General features: G+C 32.6%; 1 protein-coding gene across 1 annotated transcript; it reads right to left on the bottom strand.

The window, feature by feature from the left end:
• Window positions 1–7,567: 7,567 nt before the first annotated feature.
• LOC127852674 (uncharacterized) lies at window positions 7,568–24,421 on the bottom strand. Its single transcript, XM_052386624.1, has 8 exons — window positions 23,852–24,421; window positions 22,464–22,644; window positions 21,323–21,556; window positions 20,872–20,998; window positions 19,892–20,101; window positions 18,115–18,290; window positions 16,792–17,504; window positions 7,568–7,736 (listed from the first exon to the last, which is right to left on the bottom strand). The coding sequence occupies exons 1-8, from the start codon at window positions 23,860–23,862 to the stop codon at window positions 7,568–7,570; spliced, it is 1,821 nt and encodes a 606-aa protein (XP_052242584.1). The 5' UTR covers window positions 23,863–24,421.
• Window positions 24,422–26,025: the final 1,604 nt, after the last annotated feature.

Raw genomic sequence — 26,025 nt, forward strand, 5'->3', positions numbered from 1 at the left:
ACAAGCATGCAGCTTTAACCAAAAAACAACAGCAAAAATCAGCAATATAGCGATGTTGTTGAATAACTCAGCGAAGGCTAGCTAGATTGGTTACCTCCCCTTATCTATCGTTACTCTCTATATAGGGATCCAATCGCACATTCTCGGCCCTTTCCGTCAAACATCGGATAATCTGCGAGGGGTACCGAATGATAGGGATCGGTACAGGCTAATTTTACCCAATCTCCTACGCAGTGGTCTCCCTTATACTAGAAGAGACCTCTGCCCATTCTATACATAGATGGTGACGTCACTACGTTATTGTCACCTCTATACTTAGACGCATCACGCACCTCCATTTGGAGGCATTTATGACTACGACACAAAGAAGTCCGCGGATGAATGAAGAATTTGCTTTATAAGTAAATATTCATGTTATGATTTAAAAGTTAAGTATTATTTTGTTCAGTCTTACGGTCTTATGTTAGTATCAATTATAATTTTCGTTAGTTTTCAACTATTTCGCTCTTTATTCATTTTTTAAAAAAAAGAACTTTCACTTTCGGTTGTATTACAACATGTATCCTTTATTGACGAAAGTTTGCAATGAAATAGCGTTTTCAAAACCGCTTAAAAAGTTTCAGAAGGTGTGTCTGATGCATGTTTTGAAAAGACACAATGTCATAGTTATATTGCCGACTAGTATGGGAACAATTTGATATTTCAAGTGGCTCCATTTGCATTGCAAGAGAAGTTCAAATTGACTTGTTCAGTTTGTTAAATGTTGACACCCTTATTATATATTTTTTTATAAGTGCCTGATAAATTTATTTCTTTAAATAATTGAAATCATTGAAAATTTAGTAAAAGCACGGCATTGATGTTCTATGATGGTTATTTTTAGTGGAATAGTATGTTACAAATTACAATAAAAACAATTATAACTATTGTATTAATGAATTTAGATTAGGTGTCATTTTTAAATGGAGTAGTAATTCATTATATGAGATTAGCACATTATATAGTTGAAAAATAAATAACACATTAATGACTTACCATAGTGAAATAAAGTAGCATAGAATATGTTGCAGGTCACAAAATGAAAAACTGAAGTTCAAACTCAGAAGAAGCTTTGCAAATATTTTACACTGACAACACTGTTGATTTTCCAAAAAAAATCCTTCCTATCTTCCTGCCCTAGTTTTTAGGGGAAAATTTTAATATTATTAATATCATTGAGTTAAATTATTAAAATATCAATATGTTTTGATTAAATTAGCTAATTATAGTATTATATTATTAGTAATGAAATACTTTGCGAGGAAAGTCCCATTCTGTTTTAATTAGTCTTAATTACCTACTAGTAAAATTGAAATTATCAGTGACATCCAATAATTGGATTATATGCGTGTGAATGCATATGTTTTTTTGACAGTTACATAGTACCCAATTTAATTGTATAACAACAAATAACTATAGTTCCACAACCCAGCCCAAGTTTACACAAACTGAATTAATTCATCAATTGATCCTATTTAATTATATTAAAAACAACATGTGTAAGATTTTGAGAATATCCCATGTATTCCTCTAGTATTCCTTTAGTACACCCAGGGTTGGCACCAATCGACCGCCCCCGGTTTTAACCGGCGGTTTTTACTGGTTAAAACCGCCCCGGTCAATACTCCCAAATTTGTCATTACTGGTCAATACTGGTCGATTGAACTTTACCCCCCAATTTTGATTAATATTCCATGCTTAATTACCCGGTAACAATATTGATAATATAAATTAAACAGACATGTTGCCAATAATGTCTTAAGCTATTAATACCCACTATTTTATACCTGTTCATGCAATTAAGTCAAAGTTGGTCAACTGGAATTTTCTGGTTGATTGTTTTTTTTTTCAATTCTTATGAATCATGAATGCTCAGAAAATTCTGTGCTTGATTCAACACGAACCTGTCAATTACTGTGTATTAGTTGTTCCTCATGCCCCACGTCCCCAGTCTTCTCACAGTCTTCTCACCTATACAGGTTAGGGCATCCAAAACTGATAATAGGGCCTTAAATGGCACCTTCTTGACACAACCCTTACTTGTCATGTATTCTTGCCTGGATTTCTTTAAGTACTTTTTAAACAAAATAGTGAAAAAATATTTCATTTTCCATTGATATAAAAATTTAAAAAAAAACATAATTAGAAATAATTATTAAAAGAAAGTAGAGTAGACCCACAATTGGTAAACATTATTTGTTGGCAAAATCAAGAACTTTGATTGCTTATTCTTTTGAAGACCAATTGAACTTTAAAATATGAAAACCCTCTTAATACAGAAAGGAGACAAGTTAGAAGTAACTATTAAATTAATAGCAAGTTATCTCCTTTTGTGTGAGTGAAATGAAATAGCCTAAGGGCAGATTTGCTTCATTGTCACTTTCAGAGACATAACACTGCATGCATATTATTACCAATTAAGGCTTAGGGACCAGATTTATGACCCTAGAAACCACACTAGTTCTGTTTGTCATTCTGCCTATTAAATAGATATATCAATAGATCAGTGAAATGATTTATTATGGTTGTTTTTAGGGAAGCCTCAAACAAATTTTACCAATTAAATAGATCTAATTAGAATTGTTTTTATAAGTACCTGAATTTTTTCTTTCATTTATTGAGATCCTTGAAAAATTGAGTAAAAACACAGCTTTGATGGTCATTTAAAGTGGAATGGTTGTGATTTTTAATGAAGAATAATAACTATATCCAAGTTTTAACTGAAACACAAATTATTTTGACTAAATAAATATCATATTGGGATATTTATTTTGAGACAAGTAAATAAAATTGTTTTGTAACATTTAAATTATAATGTCCCAATACAGCTAGTATGAACATTTTACATTGATTTGTAGTACTCAGGTGTTACCTCTCAAAAATATTCTTTAAAAATTAAAGGAAACTCAACGATGAAAATATTTTCAGAACCAGGCAAATAATAGGAAAGTTATGTATTCACTAATATTAAGTAACAACACACACCTACCATTGAACAATATATCAGGCACTTATGGTGCAATATACAAGCGTTAATTGGATTAGCAAGTGTATATAACAAGATTTTAGCTATTGTATAAAGGGGTACTTATGGTGCAATATACAGGCCCATTAATCATCATTGATGAGATTAGGTGACATCTTTGAAGGGGGATAGTCATTCATAAGATGAGATTAGTACATTATCATACAAAAACATTTTTATGTAGTTTATCACTGTTTTAATTATTATTAATAAATTGCTTTAAATTTACCTTTTTTTTAATTCATAAAGTTATTAATTTTTCCTTAAATTCCACAAATTCATTTAATAAAAACGGGTAATTGTGTTTTGTGTTTCTTATATCAATAAGTTTTTATTACATTTGCTAATAAATTATATTATTAATAATGAAATAATGTGCACGGAAAGTTCAATTCTGTTTTATTTAGTCTAAATGAGTTATTAGTAAAAAATAAAATATCAGTGACATCCAATAATTTGATAATAAACATATGAATGCATGAAAAAAATGTTGACAGTTACAAAGTAAATATTTATTTATCATATTTATCTGTTACAAGGAAAACAGTGTCGAAATTAATTTTAATTTGATTTTACCATTTTCATTTCACCAATTGACCATATTTAATTGGATAAAAAACAACAAACACTGCATTTGCACAACCCTGCCCAGGTTCACTCAAACTGAAATAAGGTGTTAATTGTGTATTCAAAACGGGTCTTGATTACACATTATTCTTGGTTGCATTTGTGTTGAGCAACATGTATAAGATACTCAGTAAGATTTTGAGGATATTCCATGTATTCCACTAGTACACCAACATGCACTTACTAATGATTTACATGCAATCATTACACAGTTAAGCCCTCCAAAAAACAATTCTAAAACCAAAAAACCATACAAGCTGCTTCATAGATATTAAAAGTTAATTAAAGACTTCATAAACAAAATAATAATTTTGATAATAAACAAAGATTGTACTTCAACCAAACAATTATAAATTTATTGGGGGGGGGGGAACATCTGCACTAAAACTAAAATGGGGGGGAAACGTCTAGGGAGGAATTGTCTTTGCAGTGAAACGTCTTGGGGAGGAAACGTCTTGGGGGGGGGGGGGGGGGGGGGGGAAATGACCGGAAACCATTCCCAAAATGGTGAAAAAAAACACTGGCATATAAATTAAATGGAAAACATACAATATTATGTCAAGAAAAAAAAGCTGTAAAAATCTCACCTGCTTGTCTTTGATGTTGCAATTAGCACATTCAGCATTTTCAGTATCTACTAAATAAATATATGAAAGTGCCAAATGTCCAAGATACCATGACGTCTTCCTCAAAATGTTAGATCCTTCGAACTCCATTTTATTTTATCCCTGACTAATCCTCTCACACATTAGGCCTACATGTAAGATTCCTTGCAATGTTCACAGCGTTTATTTTAAATCGTTTACGTTCTCAAATTTCAGCAGGTATTTAATTATAAATATTTATTTATGATTTAGATTTATTAACTATTTCGAAGATACAGTCTTGCAACATGTTTAGTTAGTCTAAGTTACGTGTTTAGTGATTCTTACAAACAATAGACTGACATGAAAATTAGCTCCTTTTGAATCACAAACTGCATCCAACTATATATTACAGCTGGCCCGGTTTGATGGGGCCTGTTTTTGATAATAATTAATTACCATTTTTCACTTCCGTGTTTATTATGTTTACCAACGCCATGATGGAAAAAAGTCCGTTTCCCACAATGCTTAGCGCGCATTCACACAGGTCAGTAAAGACCGGTGTGACACAATGGACCTCTGCCTCCACAGGTTGTTCACGTTGGTCCATATTTTGGACCAACGTGATTCCAAAATATTTTACTGGTTGAAAATATATTTTTAGGTACGCACTTTGTAAAAAGTTTGTTTATGTAAAAAAATGAAGGTGGTTATGTAAAACATAAAAAAATAAACAATATTGAAAAAATGAATTTCGTTTTCCCATGACGCGTAACGGTAATCAACATGGCGGACACATTGCAACGGGACTATCGTTACCTATCTCGGTAAGTTTAATTTGTATGTTGTTTATGTATGCGATGCAAAATATCGTAAAAACATATGTCTAGCTAATGTTACATATTTTGCATTAAACCAACTGTTACTAAAATTTGTCTTGGGTTAATAATGATTTGTTTTTATTCAGTTGTTATGTGTCGCGTTGTATCAATTAAACTGTCAATGCTGTGAATAGACTAAAGTAAGGTCAAAGCTCTCCCTGTAGTACAATGTAGTACACTATCCAGCGATGCACTGGTTAGAGATGCGAGTTCAAGTCTTGCCAGGGAATTGGCCTTCTTTAGTTACTTTTGATGCATTGAATAAGCAACGAAGAACATTTAAAAAAAAATTGTGTGATGATTATTTCCCTTAGTTTTCATTTTGACATTAAAATTAAAATGTCTTCTGCAACAACATTACAACATATTTTAGATGCCGTTCAAATTTTTGACCCAAATGTTACACCCAAGACAAAACAAATTGAATGTTTGCAGACAATATTGTGTCATAAAGATGTAATTGTCAATTTACCTGTTGGCTATGGTAAAAGCCTTATTTATCAATGTTTGCCAATGCTTTTATCATCTGTATCCAGTTCAACCAATGTAGTTGTTTTAGTTGTTTCTCCACTTACAATTATTCAACAAGATCAAATGCAGATTCTCGCTGAACATAACATTACAGCTTTCCGTTTGCCTTTTGGTGATGAGTCTGTTGTCAGCAAAGATGATCAGCAAAAACTTTGTAAGGGAGAATATTCCATAGTCATGTGTCATCCTGAATCTTTACTTAATAATACCTGGGGAAAAGCTCTTCTGAGAAATGAAGACTTCACTAGCAAAGTTCATGCTGTCGTGATCGACGAGTGTCACATTGTAGAAGATTGGTATGTAGTTTTTTTCAATTTAAAGTTTGTACAATTATATTTGATCGTGATACATCTGTGAACTGAAGTACCTCTGTTTGTTTTTTGTATACAATTCTTAGTTAAATCAAGATGTTTAGTCACAATTCAATAATGCCTATGGTCTCGGATTCTGTACTAGTTAATTAGCAAAGCAGTTTTTTTCACCGATTTGAGAATGTCGTTGATATTATGCTTACAAATACTATGCAATTTAAGTAATCATTTTAGTCTAGAATCATATTTATTTATTTACCATCAGATTATATCAGAACATACAAAAATATCCTACCTATGGACTCATTTTTTGAGAATGTAAACAGAAAAGGACACGTTTTTTTAAGCAGGCCTTTTCTGCTCCATTTTTGGAAAACGCCACACTGGAATTTTGCGTCGTAAATAACATTTTGGGATAAAAATACTTGCAAAACTGGCTAATCGCATGTAAATAGTGTTTCTTTTGTTTCTAAGAAGACGTTTACTGATAAATAACGACTATTTTTATAACATAATATAACAATTTAACAAAATATTATGAACAAGTGTGATAAGTGCAGTTTTTTTATCTGTTTTTTGAGAAAGGGCCTGGCCTTTTGGAGGTGGAACAAATCTTGTGAAACGCCAGATTTTGAGGAAATAACATTAGTCTTAAATAATCAATTTAACATATTTTACTGTTTTTAAAACAAATTCGAGACAACAGATATTTTAATTATTCCATGTTTTCTATTTTTTACACTGTATCAGGTTATCTGATATATTAAAAGGTTTACAAAAAAAATATTTTTAGAATTGGGAAATTTCTTCTCAATTGGGAAAAAAAACAACCAGATTTGCATTGGGAATGGCGCCAAATTTTGGACCCATTTCATAGTGCAGAAAAGGCCTGTTAGGCCTTAGCATCTCAAATATTTGTGCTTTGCTATTCAATGCTTTGCATACTAGAGTGGTCCTTTACAAGAAGTCAATAAGAGTTGCCAGCTGTTATGCATTTATTATCACAAATGTCAACAGCTACTTAGTACATGTATCATTTGTGTAACAAATATTTGGTCCAAGTTTTTACATGCATATTTGAAATTTTTCAGGGGAGAAGAATTCAGAACCTCATTCCAACATCTGAAGACCTTGCCATCAATTTTTTCTAATGCCTCTTTCATAGCTCTGAGTGGTTCCTTGACAAAACATCAAATAAAAAAACTTCCAAGTATTTTAGGTCTACATGAACCTGCAATTGTTGAAGAAAGCCCCGACAAATGTAACATCTTCTTAAGCAAAATTCTCAAATCAAAACAAACTGATGTTCATCAAATTTATGAAGAAATCTTTAGAAAGGAATGTGATGGTTTGAAAAAAGATCAATTAAATTATACTGTTACATTAATGTTCATGCCACTGTATTACATTAGCCAAGCATCTGCATATCTTAGATTTATATTTGGTTCAAATGACATTACAAAATCATGTAATGCTGTGTTGTACTCCAATCAAGACAAATGTGTTTTAAATTACACGATAAATGCATTGAAGGCAGCAAGTCCAGTGATTAGATTGATCCTGACTTCTTCAGTGGCTGGCATGGGTTTTGATCCCCCATGTGTAACAAGAATCATCCATGCCAAGCCACCGGCCAGCATAGCTCAATACCTGCAGGAGATAGGCCGGGCTGGTAGAAGGGGTCAACAGAGCCATGCCATTCTCTATTACAATAAACGAGATTTGGCTGCAAATACTCCTGGTATACAGCAAGATATAATTAAGTATTGTTCTGATGACACCAGGTGTCTTCGGGAAAAGCTCCTGGAACCTTTTGGCTTTCAGAAAAGTGACCAGATTGCCAATGACAAATGCTGCTCAATTTGCAAGTCAAAGTCTGCAGCGTCACACTTATTGTCTGCCATGGAAAATGTCGAGATATAATGTTTTGTTAGAAAAAACACAGGTGGAAGTAACGTTACTGGATTCCAATATCAGAGGGTGGGAATTATTTTCATGGCTCTTTGTTCAGGTTTCTCTCATTACACATGATTTTATATGTTAATTTGAATGTATAGGGCTCCAAGGCCCATATACTGTCCAAGGAACGTTACTTCCACCTGTGGGAAAAAAGGCCAGACATTTTTAGCTTTACTATAATATATGTGGAGCTATCCTACTCACCCCGGCGTCTGCGTTTGCGTGAGCGTGCAAATGTTTAAGTTTGCGTACTACCTCAAATATTTCAATGTCCCTTGACATATTGCTTTCATATTTTGCATACTTTGTTTACCAACATGACCCCAACCTATAAGCAAGAGCAGAAAACTCTATCAAGAATTTTGTAATAATAATGGGCCCTTTTCCACTTAAAATATGCAGCAAATGTTAAAGTTTGCGTACTACCCCAAATATTTACAATGTCCTTTGACATACCGCTTTCATATTTTCTATACTTGTTTACCAACATGACCCCGACCTATAAACAAGAGCAGAAAACTGTATTAAGGATTTTGACAGAATTATGGCCCCTTTAATGCTTAGAATATGCATATTATTGATAAATCTATGTTAACGTTTGCGTTCTACCCAAAATATTCTCTATGTCCTTTGACATATTGCTTTTATAGTTTGCATACTTGCTTAACAACATGACCCCAACCTATCAACAAGAGCAGACAACTGTATCAAGCATTTTGACATAATTATCATGGCACCTTTTATACTTAGATAAATGAACATTGTGCTCAAATTGCCATAACTTCTTTATTTATGATCAGATTTTATTTTATGCTTTCCGGTGGTTTATAGGGAAATATCAGTTGATTAAAACTGATAATTTCACTGTTTCAAACAATGAAAATTATCAGTGAAAATTATCGATAATTTTACACTGTTTACTGTGAAATGACGTCATTTTTTTGACGAAATGACGTCATTATTCCAGCGAAATTCTTTGGTGAAACTCTTTAACAATGTATATAAACTGTGAAAAAAGCATAAAATAAAAAGAAAATTTGTTGGATTCGGTGGCATATATCGATTTTAATTCACTCGTGATCATAGAAAATATATATTTTCACTCGTGGCTGCGCCACTCGTGAAAATATTATTTTCTATGATCACTCGTGAATTAAAATCGATAATCCACCGATTCAAACAAATATCCTCTATGTATTAATGATTTGACAAAACAACACAACCTCAATACCACAATGGATTCCACCCAAACAATACCCCACGCCGAATAAAAAGCAAATAAAAGCACTGTTTTCTGTTTGACAATTGCTTTGCCTAATAGGCACATGGACAACTAATGTGATATTAAATGAGATTTAAAATTATTAGTACTTTTGCATTAAAAGAATTATTTCTAAAATCTAGATTTTGTTTTGACATATAAATATATTCATAATATTAATATCTTAATCATAATGAAAGCATTCTTCTTGGTACATTTGTATGCACCATAAGGCTGGCATATAGTTTTTGAACCATCTGTCCGTCAGTCTGTCTGAAAACTATAACATTGGTCATGATTTTTGCAATTTTAAAGATAGCAACTCGATATTTGGCATGCATTGTGTATCTCATTGAGCTGCACATTTTGAAAGGACAAGGTCATCCTTCAAGGTCAAAGATATCGCTGCAAAGCGGCGCAATACTAAGGGTGCATTGTGTTTCTGACAAACACATTTCTTGTTATGAAAAAAATGTAACTACAGTATGTACATGACAATACCCCTATGCTCTCTCCCACTGTAGATACTGGACTGGCTGTGCTTTATTGTATTGGTTTAACTCCAGAGTTATGTCTCTTTAATTGATTGAAATTTAGGAAGTTGGTACTTCCAGAATTTTTCCCAGTTAATATTGTATTCAATGCCATGAAACAGTAAACCTAAATAATCCTGTATATTGTATTCAGCATGCGATGTCAATTCTTTGATTTTTTTTTAGTGATACTGAACTATGTTCATTATAATGATCTCAAACACAGTTGCTTGCAAGGGGGTTCAAAATATGTTCTGTGTTAAAACAGTACCACTATTACATCAAACTCTTCGGCTGGTATTCCAAGGTTTTCCTAGAAAAATATGAAACTTAAATTTACAAAGATTAGTTTTTATGTTCTATTTTTTACTGTTCCAAGCCAATAATTCATACACTTAAAATATTTAATTTTTAAATCTTAACAGCATAAAATATTATTTATAGTTACACATAATTAAGCCAAATATCTATACATAAAAAAGCATAAAAATAAATGTGAAGAATATGGAAACATCTTTGTTTCTCTATTAGAAGCCTCTAGAATACCAGCTCTGTATTTCTATGTTATTGTTCTGGGGATAGGCAATTGAATATAATATGCAAGAAAAAAACAAAAGTTAAATATGTACATTTTATTACGCATAGTATTTTTGCATAGCATAACATAATTACTGTTGTTTTACTGGTAACTGAGTAGTATGATATGCTGTTTTATTACAAACTAATCAGTTTTTATCCTACATGCCTTGGCTAATGTAAAACAGTGGCATGTAACATAAATATAGAGAAACAGTGAATAACTATGTCATGCAATAAGTTTTCAACCTCAATGTTGACAACATTTGAGACAATACCAACAACACTCAATAATGCATATATACATCATGCCCAGGAAAATAGTCCATGGGAAAGTGTTAAAAAATGATAATACATGTATTCAATGGTTACAAACTAGGATTATCCACAGAATATTGGTAACAAACTCACTCCTTTTGAAATGGACTTGTCAGATAGTAATATATGCACATTTTGCAAAATGTCAGAAGAATGAATTGCCCATTTATTCTGGGAATGTAACAGAGTAAAAATGTTTATGAAAGATATATCTGGTAGCTTAAAAAATGCATAATTACAAATAGTAATACACTGCAAAATGTTCCTTCTTGGAGATATAAATAAAAATGACAACTGCTTTTTTCATTTCATGAACAAGAAACCCTGACAGAAAACTCTGAACACATCTATATATACATATCTAATGAAACAGCGATTATTCGATCATTACAAGCAATACTGGTTACATATACTTATCTAATGAAACAGCGATTATTCGATCATTACAAGCAATACTGGTACAGTGAGATAATTCAATAATTCACCAAGACTAAATACATATTGCCGCATCAAGGACACGTTTAATACAGAACAATATCTGGATATCATTACAACGAAACAATTTAAAATAGCACTAACTCAATTATGCCTATCATCACACAGATTAGAAATAGAACGAGGTCGATACCACAATATTCATCAGGATAATCGGAAATGTAAATTTTGTAATCTTAATGTCGTAGAAAGCTAATACCATTTCTCATTAATATGTCCAATATACAAAGATGTTAGAAAAACTTATTTAAAGTCATTTTATCAAAGATGGCCACCGTTAAATAAGTTTGATTTATTAATGAAAACACAAAATAAGAAAGAAATCATTAATCTTTCAAAATATATATATAATGCGAATTGTTTAAGGAACAATTTTTAAGCAAATTAATTTACCTATATATACTATTTTTTTCCAAGAACTTGATGAGCAGTAATCAATATGAATGTTAAAATGAAACTTATAATGTAGCACAATGTACTCTTTGTCTCATTATTTTATTAACAACCATCATTATCAATGTTAGAAGGCATATCCTATGTTATGATTCAGTAAAATATTTGTTAACTTTCTCCATTACATAATTTTTATAATTATTACCTAATTATAATAATTATCATCCAGGTCGTTACACTTGTGTATTATGTATAATGCATATTGCTTAAAAGCAATTGTATGCTTAAGAGCTCATAAATGTTGTTGTTGTTGCATAGCAATGCCTTTTAAGCATAGAGCAGCATTGTAAAAATTGAGATGTGGCGTTGCCCCTCTTAGATTAGAGACAGGGACATATGAAAACGTTACATTAAATAAACGTATATGTCCTATTTGTAAATCAGGCGTTGAAACTGATACCCATGTTTTGACACAGTGTCCAGTCTATGAGGCATTAAGAACTGTTTTATATGATAATGCCATTCAAATTAATAAAGATTTTATTCACTTGTCAGATGAACAAAAATGTGTATTTGTTTTCTCCAACTTAGATTTAACTAAGAGAACAGCCAAAACCTGTTATAATATACTTCAACTTAGATTTGTAATTTTATACAAGGCACAAACTTCTACTTAATTACATACATGTAGCTCTATAAGAATTTGTATATATTTCTTTTATGTTTTAAAAGGTTATGAGAGAGTTTGTTAACCAAGGTAACAGTCTAGAAAATCTAGCATGTTTTAGTTACCTTTTAATCTCTGTTAGTTTCTGTTATGACTATTTTTATGCTGAAAGAGAACCTAGTTAACAATCCTCTCTTCGTTCTTACTCTTGAATGTATCAAGATATTTAAGGAGAATACGTGTAGACTTCGTAACTTTTGGGTTGCATGCAGGGTATGTCACAAATCACACTTTTTCATTTGAAGGGGCTAACCCAGGGTTTTTGCTGTGTTAGTATAATTAAAATAAATTAAATAAATATTGGTGATAGATGTGTGAGGTCTTCCAGGTGTGGCACTTCAGTTAAAATTTTAACAAGTTGGATATTATGTTGTGATTTGATTTTATGCCATATACATGTATACATGTACATTATCCGTGATTACTATAATGACCAAATGAGAACATATCACATGTATCCCTTATGTCACAGGATCAAATCAACTTTTTTTCTAATAGTACATGTATATTATTTGTCATGTAATTGTGATAGTAAATTTGATGCTAATTTATAAATGTGAATTGTATAATGTATAGTGTTGCTTAGATGTAAATAAATAAATTAATATGAATGTGCATTACTTTGTAAATTATGTGCATGTACATATATAATGGAATGAATAGAAACATATAAACATGAGTAAATTGGAAACATGCACATTTGCTCTTATTACAATATTGTTATATACACAAATAAGCGTATTTGATTTTCTTAACATATCTTGTTTCTGAAACTTTAATGCATCCATTACAATGTACTTAGTTGCTGAACATAGATTTTTTATGATATTTGAAAATTAGAAATTGAGAATGATAACTGTACATGAAAATTCACTAAGATATTCTAACTGGACATATGCGTGTCTTCATTATTTCATTTAAGATCAATTTTTTTTCTTAGATAATGTACTAATTACTGAACATAGATTTTTTGTGATATTTACAAATTTGACATTGAGAATAATAACTGTACATGAAAACTCACTTAGATATTCTAACTGGACATACGCGTCTCTTCACTATTTCATTTTAGATCTATGTTTTTTCCTAGATAATCATTAGTGTTAAACAAAAATTGTAGCATACTTTTAAGCATAAAACCATAAACAGTCACTTTAATAAACATACAGAAACTGTGTCACTTTGCCATCAAGTGTTTTATGTAAATTGTTTTCAAATGAGCATGACCTTTGAGATATCGACATAATTCTTTCATGTGATACATTGTCCAATAATGGGCAACAAATGATTTTAAAATCTCGCAATGAACATCAATGTTATGGCCCGGAACAGCTCATTAATGGCCATTTTTTACATAGTTATGGTAGGTCAAGCATTTTTGAACTCAGAGTGTGACCCTGACACACCGTCCAATTATGGTGAAGAAATATGCCAAATGATTATAAATTTTACCATAAGCGATAAAGTTATGGCCTGGATTTTACCTTTGAACTCACACCGTCCCATTATGGTAAACAAATGTACTTAGTCATTTTAAAATCTAACGATAAATGACATAGTTATAGTTCGTACAAACATTCTTTCAAACGCATTAATTGACCAAATGACCTAGTTTTTGACACTGCATGACCAATATTAAAACTTGACCTACACATAATCTAGATACAACTTCTGACCAAGTTTGGTGAAGATCGGATGAAATTTTCACATTGACAGACAGACAAACCGACAAAGGGACTCCTACATAGCCCCCATTACCAGTAAAGGGGGTATAATTACAATTAATTAAATATTATACATGTATTCATGGAAAGGTTTTCAAAATCTATTATAACACCCTATACATAAAATCTAATGTTAATGAATCACCTGACTGCATATTTAAGTATAAAAACTATATCAACATATGATATAAAACTAGTCATGTATTACAGAAAACATACATTCATTTTATCTACAAGCCATTAAGTGTACATGTGCATTGTATTGTAAAATAACACATATTGTATTTTTCTTCATACAATGGGTCAACTTGCAATAATTGTGCACAAGGCTTACCATTTAAACAGATTGTCAAAAATCGATTGTTGTAGAATGTTATTGTTTGTACAACACTACAAGAAATGCACCATTTTTTATCATTCATCAAAATTTATAAAACAAAAAAATGATGTGTCAATTACATAGCAAGTGATGAATTTATTGACTAACAAATCAAAGTTTGCTTGGTTGAAAATGAACTTCAATAAATTTGAAATTGAACTTAAGGTGAACAGGTTAAATATTGACATGCTATTCAAGTTAGCAAGCTTTCCCAAAAGTAACATAACAAAATTGACTACATTTACATTAACAATTCCAAATATTTATGTATAACATAGATGACCACTATTAAATTTGGGTCACTAGGTTAAAGGTCAAGGTCACATAAAGTGTGACTATAATTTCATATCAAGAATTTGTCAACAAATTGACTAAAAGGCTTGATACTTCCCATATGCATTGGCCTTGGACAGTAGATGACCTCTATTTCAGTGGCTTATTGTTACATATACTACTCAAAATTTGCTAAGGATCACTTTTTATAGTACGTGTAATTTCGAAATTCACCTCTAGCTAGATTCAGCCAGCGTCACGAATCAATGATAAATCAAAACATAACAAGGGCTGTTTGTAAAACATGCATGCCCCCCATAGGGGCTGTCAGTTGTAGTGGCAGCCATTGTGTGAATATGTTTTTTGTCACTGTGACCTTGACCTTTGACCTAGTGATCTAAATATAAATAGGGGTCATCTGCCAGTCATGATCAATGTACCTATGACGTTTCATGATCCTAGGCCTAATTATTCTTGAGTTATCATCTGGAAACCATTTTACTATTTTGAGTCACTGTGACCTTAACCTTTGTCCTAAAAAATAAATATGGGTCATTTGCCAGTCATGATCAATATTCCTATTAAGTTTCATCATCCTAGGCGCAAGCATTCTTGAGTAATCATCTGGAAACCATTTAACTGTTTCGAGTCACTGTGACCTTGACCTTTGACCTAGTGACCTAAAAATCAATAGGGGTCATCTGCAAGTCATGATCAATGTACCTATGAAGTTCATAGGCCTAAGCATTCTTGAGTTATCATCCGGAAACCATTTAACTATTTCGAGTCACTGTGACCTTGACCTTTGTCCTAGTGACCTGAAACTCTATAGGGGTCATCTGCCAGTCATGATCAATGTACCTATGAAGTTTCATGATCCTAGACCAAAGCATTCTTGAGTTATCATCCCGAAACCATTTTACTATTTCGAGTCACTATGACCTTTACCTTTGACCTAGCGACCTGAAAATCAATAGGGGTCATCTGACAGTCATGATCAATCATGTACCTATGAAGTTTCATGATCCTAGGCCTAAGCATACTTGAGTTATCATCCGGAAACCATCTGGTGGACGGACCGACAGACCAACCGACCGACATGTGCAAAACAATATACTCTTCTTCGAAGGGGGGCATAAAAATAAAAACAAAAACACAAAATATAATACCAAAACCTGCAAAATAACAATTTAAATTAAATTACATTGAAGATAATGTGAAAATACATAGTGATCCTTAACAAATTTTGAGTTGTATAGGTACAGGCTATAGCTAATGAACATACTCAATGATTACATAACATAGATGCAGACAGCCCACACAAGAAAATGACAGTGTATTCAAATATTTATAACATTATAACACCTATTCACACTAATATAATTAATTGTTATGGTTAATTTTGTTTGCAAAAACATTCTGTGTCAAGGCCCTGTTTTTGGGGCATTTGTCTCCGACTTTGTTGTCCCCTACTGGTGAAACCGGATGGGACTTATGGTTTGCGTCTGTCTGTGAGTCTGTCTGTCTGTCACACTTTTCTGGATCCAGCCATAACTTTAAAACTTCTTCATAATTTTTCATAAAACATGGACAGATGGCAATATGGAGCTTATGCACGTCATTTCATTATGATCCTATGTCAAGAAATCTGGTTGCAATGCCAACACATAGTATAGAAATATTGCTGAAAATGGTGGATACTGCAATAACTTTAAGTTATAAATATTTTTTCATGAAACTTGAAACATGGATAGATGGCAATATGTTTAACGTATTTTGTCGAGATTTATATACAAATTGCCAACATTTTAGAATATTTCCCTTTTGTATGGCATATTAATCCTCATCTGAACATTCTTGTGGATCATCATATGATCCATTTCTTGTTTGTCCATAGTACAGTCTACACATAACATCAGTGACCCTATTGCTAAATTCTTCTTTAGTTATTCTATTTAATGGAGAACCATGGATATTAGGAATACCTTGGCAAATACGTCCCTCTGTCCGTTGAAAAGGCTTTAGTTTTCTTAGAGTTTTGGCAATGACTGCTTCATCCTTTAAAGATTTAGAACATGAATGTTTGCTGCTTTGCTTTTTCAATGAAAGAGAATTGTCAATCTTGGAGCAAATCTCAGCAATAACATCAGCTGACCTTGTTGCTCTCAATATTGCCTGGTCTGTTTTGTTAGCACCTAGAGCTCTTATAAGATCTTTCTGATTTCTTACTGAATTTTCCTGCACAAGATCACTTTCAATGTTCTTGCCAATACCACCTCGCAGATTTGCAAATGCGCCTTCTAAAACACGGACTCTGTCTAAAGGACTCAATAAAAACTCACATTTCATAACAAAGTCTAGACATTCCTCAAAGTATTTTGATAACTTTGAATGAGACAAGAAGAACTGCATCATGTACATGACAGAAGGCACAATTCTTTGTAAGTCTCCCTCCCGTACAACATCCTCAAAGTTCAACAAAAGGACAACCCAGTGACAAAGATTAGAACAATATTTGAATACACTGTCATTTTCTTGTGCATCTGCATCAGTACAGTTTTTCAAATATCCAAACTCTGCAATAAATTTTTCCATCATTTCAAATACTTGAATGCGCCTATCTGAAAGATTTTTTTTCATAATGGGCATGTTTTTGGTTGGTTCCGACTCAACATTTTCCATACCAAAATATTGAAGGAACTGCTCAGTAACCATAGCTGTTCCGACAAGATACAGGAATTCATGGTGTGCCTTGAAGCCTCCCTTCACCTTTCCGTTGATATCTGTGCGCTGCAGATTGGACTTGAAATAATAGAGCGTACCAGGCTGGCGTACACTAGAGGCACTGTACAGTGCTTTGAAGCATTTCTAAAAAGTTAATTAAAAACAATAGTTTAACACGCATTAAATCCTTACATGTATAAGCTGTTCTTAAAATCATGTGATTATTCTCTTATGTTAAAGTAACCAACGTAACCGTTCATAAATATCTTTGGGTGAAATGAATATGAGATATCAAACACGCATGAATTAAATTCTTCATGTCAAAATGAGGTTGATCGCTACCCCAGGCAATACTATGGTAAATGCATTTTTTTCATAACTAGTTTTTTTTAATTATAAGATGTGTTTTTTTAATGTTAATTGGGAAAGAAATGAAAAAGTACATAAGTATTGTAACTGATTTTGAATAATTTTCTCAGAACAATACTATGACAAGTGCACATAATTTTAATAACAATGACTGCAGGAACATTTTGAAAATTAAGTTATTTTCATTTATTATCTAATACTTTTAAACAAAAACGTTAAAGAAATTTATGTTTTGTCTCATTTTAGATAATATCCATAAATAAAAAAATACAAATATAGTTGATTTTTTATGTATGACATTGGCCCAGGCAGATGCAGACGTTTGGGAGAATGAAATAGTTACAATATGTTTCCAGGTTGAGCAAATGAAACTTAAGTGTCAAACCTCCAAAAAATCTTGCTTTGTGTGCCACAACTCAATTACAAATGGGTGCAGGTCCTCAAATCGCTTGTTGGGTGTAGTAGCCAATGCACGGAGGTTTTTGGCTTCTTCAAGCCGAACTCTTGTCAATTGGTCTCCACCAACGGTGACACCAAACTTGTGAAGAACATCCTCTGAGCCTTAAAATAATAAAATTTTGACCTCACAGAACTGACCTTTAACCACCACAAGAACTGTCTTCAGAGGATGACTCATGATGGTGTTTTGACATTTGAGATAAGGACCATGTATGAGTCATAATTACTGATGATACTTTGCCTAAGATATATTTCACATATTTGTCAAGTTATTTCCATTGATGTCTGACAAATATATGGACCAGATTATTATCTATTAATAATTAATATATAAGTCTTAGTGTGACCCTGACCTTTATTATAAGACAAGAAATATTAACAAGAGCACCGCCTTGCGGGTGCAGAGCGCTCATCTATTTTCTTTTTAAAGGTGAAGGGACTCTCAATTTCAATCACATGGGCAGGAGGGGTGGCGTGAAGAGGGGTGTATAGTGTGGGGGTGTGGTCATTTATTACATTATCTTCCAAAAATGCGGGAAAAAAAATGCCAAAAAAAAAATTGCAGGGGTGGTGGGTGGGGGGAGGGGATTCTTGGGTGCCATGGTTGGACGGTATTGCAAAAATAAAATAATAAAAATAAATGGGGGGATGGTTTGGGTGGAGTCTATTGTGGTATGTCATGTAAGAGTAGTTTTGTCAAGTATCAATCAAATCTAATCATAAATAATGAAGTTATGGCAATTTTAGCAAAATTTAATAATTTTACCTTGAGAGTCAAGGTCATTCAAAGGTCGAGGTTAAATTTAACTTGCCAGGTACAGTAACCTCATGATAGCATGAAAGTATTTGAAGTTTGAAAGCAATAGCCTTGATACTTAAGAAGTAAAGTGGATCGAAACACACAATTTAACCATATATTCAAAGTTACTAAGTCAAAAAAGGGTCATTATTCTGTAAAAATGACAACCAGAGTTATGCAACTTGTCCTTTTACTGTCCCCTTATGATAGTTTGCGAGTGTTCCAAGTATGAAAGCAATATCTATGATACTTTAGGGGTACAGTGGACTAAAACACAAAACTTAACCAAATTTTCAAAGTATAAAGGGCCCATAATTACGTCCAAATGCCAGTCAGAGTTACATCACTTTGCCTGCACAGTCCCCTTATGATAGTTAATAAGTGTTGCAAGTATGAAAGCAATAGCTTTGATACTTAAGGAATAAAATGGACTTAAACACATAACTTAACCAAAATTTTCAATTTTCTAAAAATAAAAAGGGCACATAATTCTGTCAAAATGCACGCCAGAGTTATCTAACTTTGCCTGCCCTGTCCCCTAATGATAGGCAGTAAGTGTACCAAGTTTGAATGCAATAGCATTGATACTTTTTGAGAAAAGTGGACCTAAATGCAAAACTTAACCGGACGCCGACGCCAAGGTGATGACAATAGCTCATATTTTTTTTTCAAAAAATAGATGAGCTAAAAAGGAAGACAATTCAAGTATTAAAGGGCCTATATTTATGTTTCTTGTACACTGCACTTCATCTCAATAAGATCTATCCATATATGAAGTTACATTTAAAAAAATCATATAGTTTAATAGTTATACTCCGGACAAAGAAAAGGATGCCAAAACACATGGTTTATCATAAAATAAGTATGTTTTTCAAAAAGGCATATAAAAAACAAAATTTACTACCAAAAGCCTTGTGATAATAATCACTGAGAACTGCCTCATAAGTGTCCAGAATGTCAACACAATCTTCATGTTTGGCTTCGTTTTTCATCATAATTGGCAGCTGGAATATGTCTGACTTCAGACTCATTTCATGCTGATATGGGTGGTGAATGTGATCTGGCAATGCATTTGCCATCCAAGAGAAAGCTTTTAGCTCACAAAGAATTCTTCCTTTAACAAAAAAACACAACAACATTTGTTATCACTATCAACATCTTTAAAACAAAATAATAAAATTGTATTTAAATCAAACCATAAATAACAAAGATATAAAGATGACCCACAATTGTGACATACATACTGACTGACAGACCGATAGACAGTTTAAACAAGAGCTGTCAACATTGGATGATATCTGTCCCTTATAAACACTTTGATAGAAGTCAAAAATGAAATTGCTTTCTGAAGCGACAAAGAAGTTATGAGCATTTTTCGAAACCTAATCGCAAAGTGTGACGGACAGACGGCTGGACAGTATGATCACCATATGCCCTCCTTCAGGGGCATAAAAAAAAAATGCCTCCCTTCAGGTGCATAAAAAGCATGATATTGTGATTTCATGACAAATTGCTTAGCCAAAAATACAGTTTTTTTCATATAAAAGAGCTATGTACTATCATTTTAAACATATTTGATAAGTATTCTGGAATCTTCTAAAAAAAATCCTAATATAATTTTGTCTGTGCTCCAAAAATGGAAAATGAAATGAATTGCTTAGAATATTATTTACATCTGCATAGAAGTATACCAAAAACACAAATAATTACAAGACAACTGCCAAGCAATATATGTCCACTACCGACTCCACCATTGTCAGATTAAAAAAATAATAATTTTGCCATAGCAACCAGATTTTTTGACGTATGAACAAAATGAAATGACGTGCATAATGCCCACATTGCCATATATCCATTTGACTAAAAAGATAGTGGACAGATTACCAAGTATTACAGAGTAGCTGTTCACAAGCGTACTCCGGTAATTGCCACTCAGGAGAAACATTTCTGCATTCAGATCTGTCAGTGGTGTTCGAGTGGGCACCAAACTGTATTTATCTGGACTGGCAATCTGTAACAGATGCATTTTGTAAGTTCACGGCTAATAATCATGTATGATCAACAGTAATTTCCTTCAATACTTTTGGAATGGGTACCAGTACAAGTCAAAATTGGTATAACAATTCGTTAAATTGATTTCTCCTGCCAAATGCAGGTAATGTTCATGGCATTAATTCACATAAGACATTTATAATACAACTCTTTTGATGCATTTTTTTTTTATTTAATTATGTTACATAACATAAAACTCAGTCCAAACTTGCTGGATTTTTATCTGAATGAACAGGATATATACACAATGTAATTATGGTACAAAGTAATCCGGCTACTGTACCCTGTTGAACAGTACATTAGAGGCAAACAGATGAAGGTCTCTATTTGACTTCTCTAGAGATTGCTGGCCTGTTTTAATGTACATATCCAAGTTGTCACCAGTTATCTTGACTAATGGGGACTTCTGCAATCGGCTTACGATGCCCTTGTCCATGATACTGCTGGCTTCATCCAACAACCGCAGCTTAGTTGTTGTGGACATGGTAACACCAAGGCGGTTGAATCTTGTTAACGCCTGTACATTCAATGCAATATAATAAAATGCAATATCCAATTCCTATCAACAAAACAGAGCTATCAAGTGCTTTATTATCATAATGTGCAGTGAACTATATTTTGCAATACTCTGCCCTTCTTAGTACAATTTAGTGACGTCACTGAATTGTACCAACATAAGACGTTGTTTTCATTCATAAATATTTTGCAAATGACGTCACTTTCATTGAAAACAACAATCGTAGAAAATATATGACCTCACGTTTATTGATGCTACTGAAAAACCTGACATAACATAAATGTTTTCTTAATTACCGTACGTTTCTTAACAAAAAACATTATTTGCAGGCGTGGTTATGTCACTTATCACAAAATAAACAATTTGTTGATTCATTACATTTATAAACATGCTACATTTATTACATTTCTTTTAGAGCAGGCTTTTGCACGTGCATTTTACTGCAATTATTCCTCTCTTTTTTTATTCGGAACTATTTTCGAAACATTAAGCTCTGCCCATAGTTTATTGCAGAATAACCCACACTTGATTTATTTCTTTGTCTATAGAAATAAGTCGCGTGCCATGTTAGAATAGTATATAAATTCAAGGAAAACATGTTGGCCCCACAGCACAGCTACTTTTTACTCTAGTGAAATTATGGAAAAATCTTAGTAAAGATTCACCAGATGGCGTTCAATGCCATATTTTTAAGCTCTAGGCCTTTCTGAGATTTTAAAAGATTTCACTATGAACATATAAGGAAAACACATTTGCTCCTGAGGTTTACAAATAGTAGGAGTTATCGTGTTGAGGAATGCACCAAAACGTCCATTGGCAAAGGCTGGTAACAATAGCTCACTCTTAGCACTTTGTGCTCAGGTGAATAACAAAGAATGCATTTATAAATTTTTATCAAAACACTTACTGAATCTTCCAGATGACCTTTTATGGCCACAATGGTGGTCATCCTATGCCATGCCGACAACTTGTCAGAATGTGCGTTCATTAGCACTGCATATGCTGTAGCTACAGGGGCCATTTTTGTCCCTTGCAGCTCCTTGCCCCCAGTAGCAATGGTTGCCATGATACGAAACAAGAATGGAAGTCTGTAACATAAAAGCTATAAGATGTGAAAAAGATTGGCAGTTAAACACCCACTGCTGCTATCCTTATTGTTCTTCTGCTTCCACTAATAATTTAATATCAACAGAAGTTTTGGTAACATTTCTTTTAGTTCAATATTGCAATTGTTCTGAAAAATTAGCACACAGGATGATGTTCATGCTAAATGTCTTATTTCAAAATCTTGCGGTTTCAGAGAAGATTTTTTAAGTATTTACTTAGTCAGCATTATGTAAAAAAGTGAAACCAAGGGCAATTATATAAATATATAAAAATAAATCATTAAATAAAAAAATTAATTAATTAAAAATAAATAAATTGGGCTAATTTTGACCCCAGGTCAATTATTTGATCAATCTTTGTAGAGGCCAAATAAACAATGTTTAAACCAAATATCTCAGGGTAAGCCTGTGGTTTAAGTGCAGATTTTTTTAGTTTTAACTACATACATACAGGGAAAATAACATTGGGCCCCTCTGCACATTTGGCCCCAGGCTCGTAATTTGAACAATCTTTGTAGAGGCCCACTAGACATTAGTTCATGCCAAAAAAGTTAACTAGCGCACATTACACATGCACAGACAGACGACAGACAACACTGTATCCAAAATGATCCTCATGAGCGCTATGTGCTCAGGTGAGCTACAAATAAAATAGGTACAGAAGTATGCAAATATGTAAAAATAACAATTGTATGAAGTAGCAGAGGACTTCCTATTGCCATTCTGATTAAAATGTCATGCATAAAACTGTGCATATCCCCAATACCAATAGCTCATAGAGCTATTCTCACTATAAGGTAAGCTCACATGGCAATCAATGTAGTTTACCCTGACCATATAGTGGTGTGTTCAGCTTGACAGTAAAACATGAAATGTCTTAATCCTATTACATGTACTTTGATTGCATAAACTTGAGCTCTTCATTTTTACATTTAAAGAGCATGATTTTCCAATCACTATTTAAAAAAAAATAATCATCAAATATCATGTCATAGCAAATGATAAAGTTTTAAGGCAAAATTAAACTAGGTATTAGGATTGGGAAGTTTGAAACAAATGTAATAGCTTTCAGGTATAAAAGATCTTTCATGCTTTTTGAGCAATAAATCACCCAAAATAACAGGATGAATAGATTTTATCTAATATAATTCATGCTTAACATTAATTGAAAATTTTAATATTTGTTTACCTTTCTGACATTTCACTAATGATCTCCTTGATCAGATGTTCTCCATTCTCAAACAAGCTTTCAATGCTGCGATATCGAATAAGAACACTAGACAAGGCAACATTTCTGGATGAAAGTAGGAAAACCTCATCCTCGATCTCCTTCAAAATCAGATCCTGAACAGCTTTTCGTAGCACCTAATTATAAACATAATATTCTTTTATCAAATCTAAATTTAAGTATTATGTCACTTATAAAAATTTGATATAAGACAAAATGTTCATAATGACAAACAAACTCAAGACATGACTAATTCTAAAATCCACTCATTATATGAATACTATAGTATTATTACATGTTAAAACTCTTACTAAATTAATTTCTTTATCATTAATTTATTGTTATTAGAAAATAAAACAACAAAATATTGCATGCATCATCTTAAGCCCCTACTGGGATATGAACCCAGATCTCTCTCCATTTGGATGGAAAGTATTCTCTCTTGAAACACAAGGGCAGAAATGAAGAATTCAGCAATTTTTGGCTGTCATATATTACACTTTTAAAATATTTACGAGAAAAATAGACTTATTGCATAAAACAAAGACCTATAGATAACTATATGTTATCTATAGGTCTTTGTATAAAATATGTAAATACAATCATTATATTTCAAAGTTTGGAACTTTTTAGGTAAATTATTTGTATATTTATGCCAGGTTTAATTCATATTAAACTCATTTAGGAGGATAAAATATTTTTTTTAGTTTTGACAAGATTCTTGTCACTGAGCCCATTTCAGAGGTGTATGGTGAAGAAGGGACGAGAACTCTGCTTGTTTGCAATGTTTTCTGGAACTGTCTGAAAACAATGAACAAACCATGGACAATAACAGATGAATACTCATGCATAATAATACTAAACAGTAAACTTATAAAGAATCATGCATTTCAACATAAATTTTAGATGCAATTATTTAAACTTATAATGTAACCCATTGTTTTAGTAATACTGGTAGTTTCTAATACCCTTCCTTATGTGTTATTATCACTATAATATGGTTGATTTAATATACATAATACAGTCATAATAATAACAATTCTTATTATACTGGCACTAGTGTGATCGAAAATGTCTGGTGTTTTAAATTCATATTGAATTATTTCCATGGCATAACAACATTGATAAGGGTAAGTAACGCCTATTATGAGTTGCATTATCGGGTCTTTTTTGTAACACCATTAGGACGCTTACAGAATTTGACTGAATATCAGCAACTACGGTCTCATCTTCTACTGGGTGACAATATTGAAATCTTTTAGATGGTGTATTTAAACGAACATTCAAGGGTCTTGAATAATGATGATCGTCATTACTTTTTTCTTCATCATCAAGTATGGTGGACGCACCAGTTATCGAACACCTAAGAAATTACTTCAAAATTGAAACACTTAAAATAACAAAAACATTTTGTTTTAACTAATGACTTACATTTCAATTATTCATTAACTTATCTGTAAAGTTTTCCAGCAAATATCCTTCAAGAAATCATAACGATGATTCCCTGGTTATTGTCACCTCTAGCAGACAAAACAAAATGGCGGCCGATGTAAACATGACCCATTACCAGACAGTGCATAAATACTACTCCAGTATATACAAAGTCACATGACTATCACGTGACCCGGACTCCGCGAAAAAATCTGCGTCAGCTACAATCAAAATTGAAAAGGGAAATATGCTTTTTGGTGTGTAAATGCACGTTTTGATAAAAGCATTCAAAAAGTAATAGCAAAAAACACATAAAAACGTGTAAATAACAATAAATGCATTAATTTCACCTGTTTTCTACGCATTTGTTTCAAGCTAAGTAGGCAAGTAGGTCATGGATTTATTGTACGACCAGTTGTTTATCGATGTGACCTCATGTGCACTTTTGCGCTTGCGCATACAGAACCAAAACAAAACGTTCGATAATAGGTGCTGTTCGATAACAGGTACTTCGACGATACAGTTTCTGATTCAGACTCACTTTCAGGTCCCAAATTTGTTTTCGGAGCCTTTACAGTTTTTTGTAACTGGGGAGTAATTGGACTGCTAGCCCCACGCTTTTCTGCGTTTTGAACGCCTTCATTAATGCTAAGTTTTTCTTTTATTAATTGTACAAATTCAAAAGAAGAGTTTATTTTCAGATG

This window comes from Dreissena polymorpha, chromosome 12, assembly GCF_020536995.1.
Source record: "Dreissena polymorpha isolate Duluth1 chromosome 12, UMN_Dpol_1.0, whole genome shotgun sequence".
In the NCBI taxonomy this organism is placed as follows: domain Eukaryota; kingdom Metazoa; phylum Mollusca; class Bivalvia; order Myida; family Dreissenidae; genus Dreissena; species Dreissena polymorpha.

Coding starts and splice junctions, on each gene's coding strand:
- LOC127852674 (XM_052386624.1), bottom strand. Junction 20,999..21,322: donor CTAATGTACTGTTCAACAGG/GTACAGTAGCCG, acceptor CATCTGTTACAG/ATTGCCAGTCCAGATAAATA. Junction 17,505..18,114: donor CAAAGCAAGATTTTTTGGAG/GTTTGACACTTA, acceptor TTAACTTTTTAG/AAATGCTTCAAAGCACTGTA.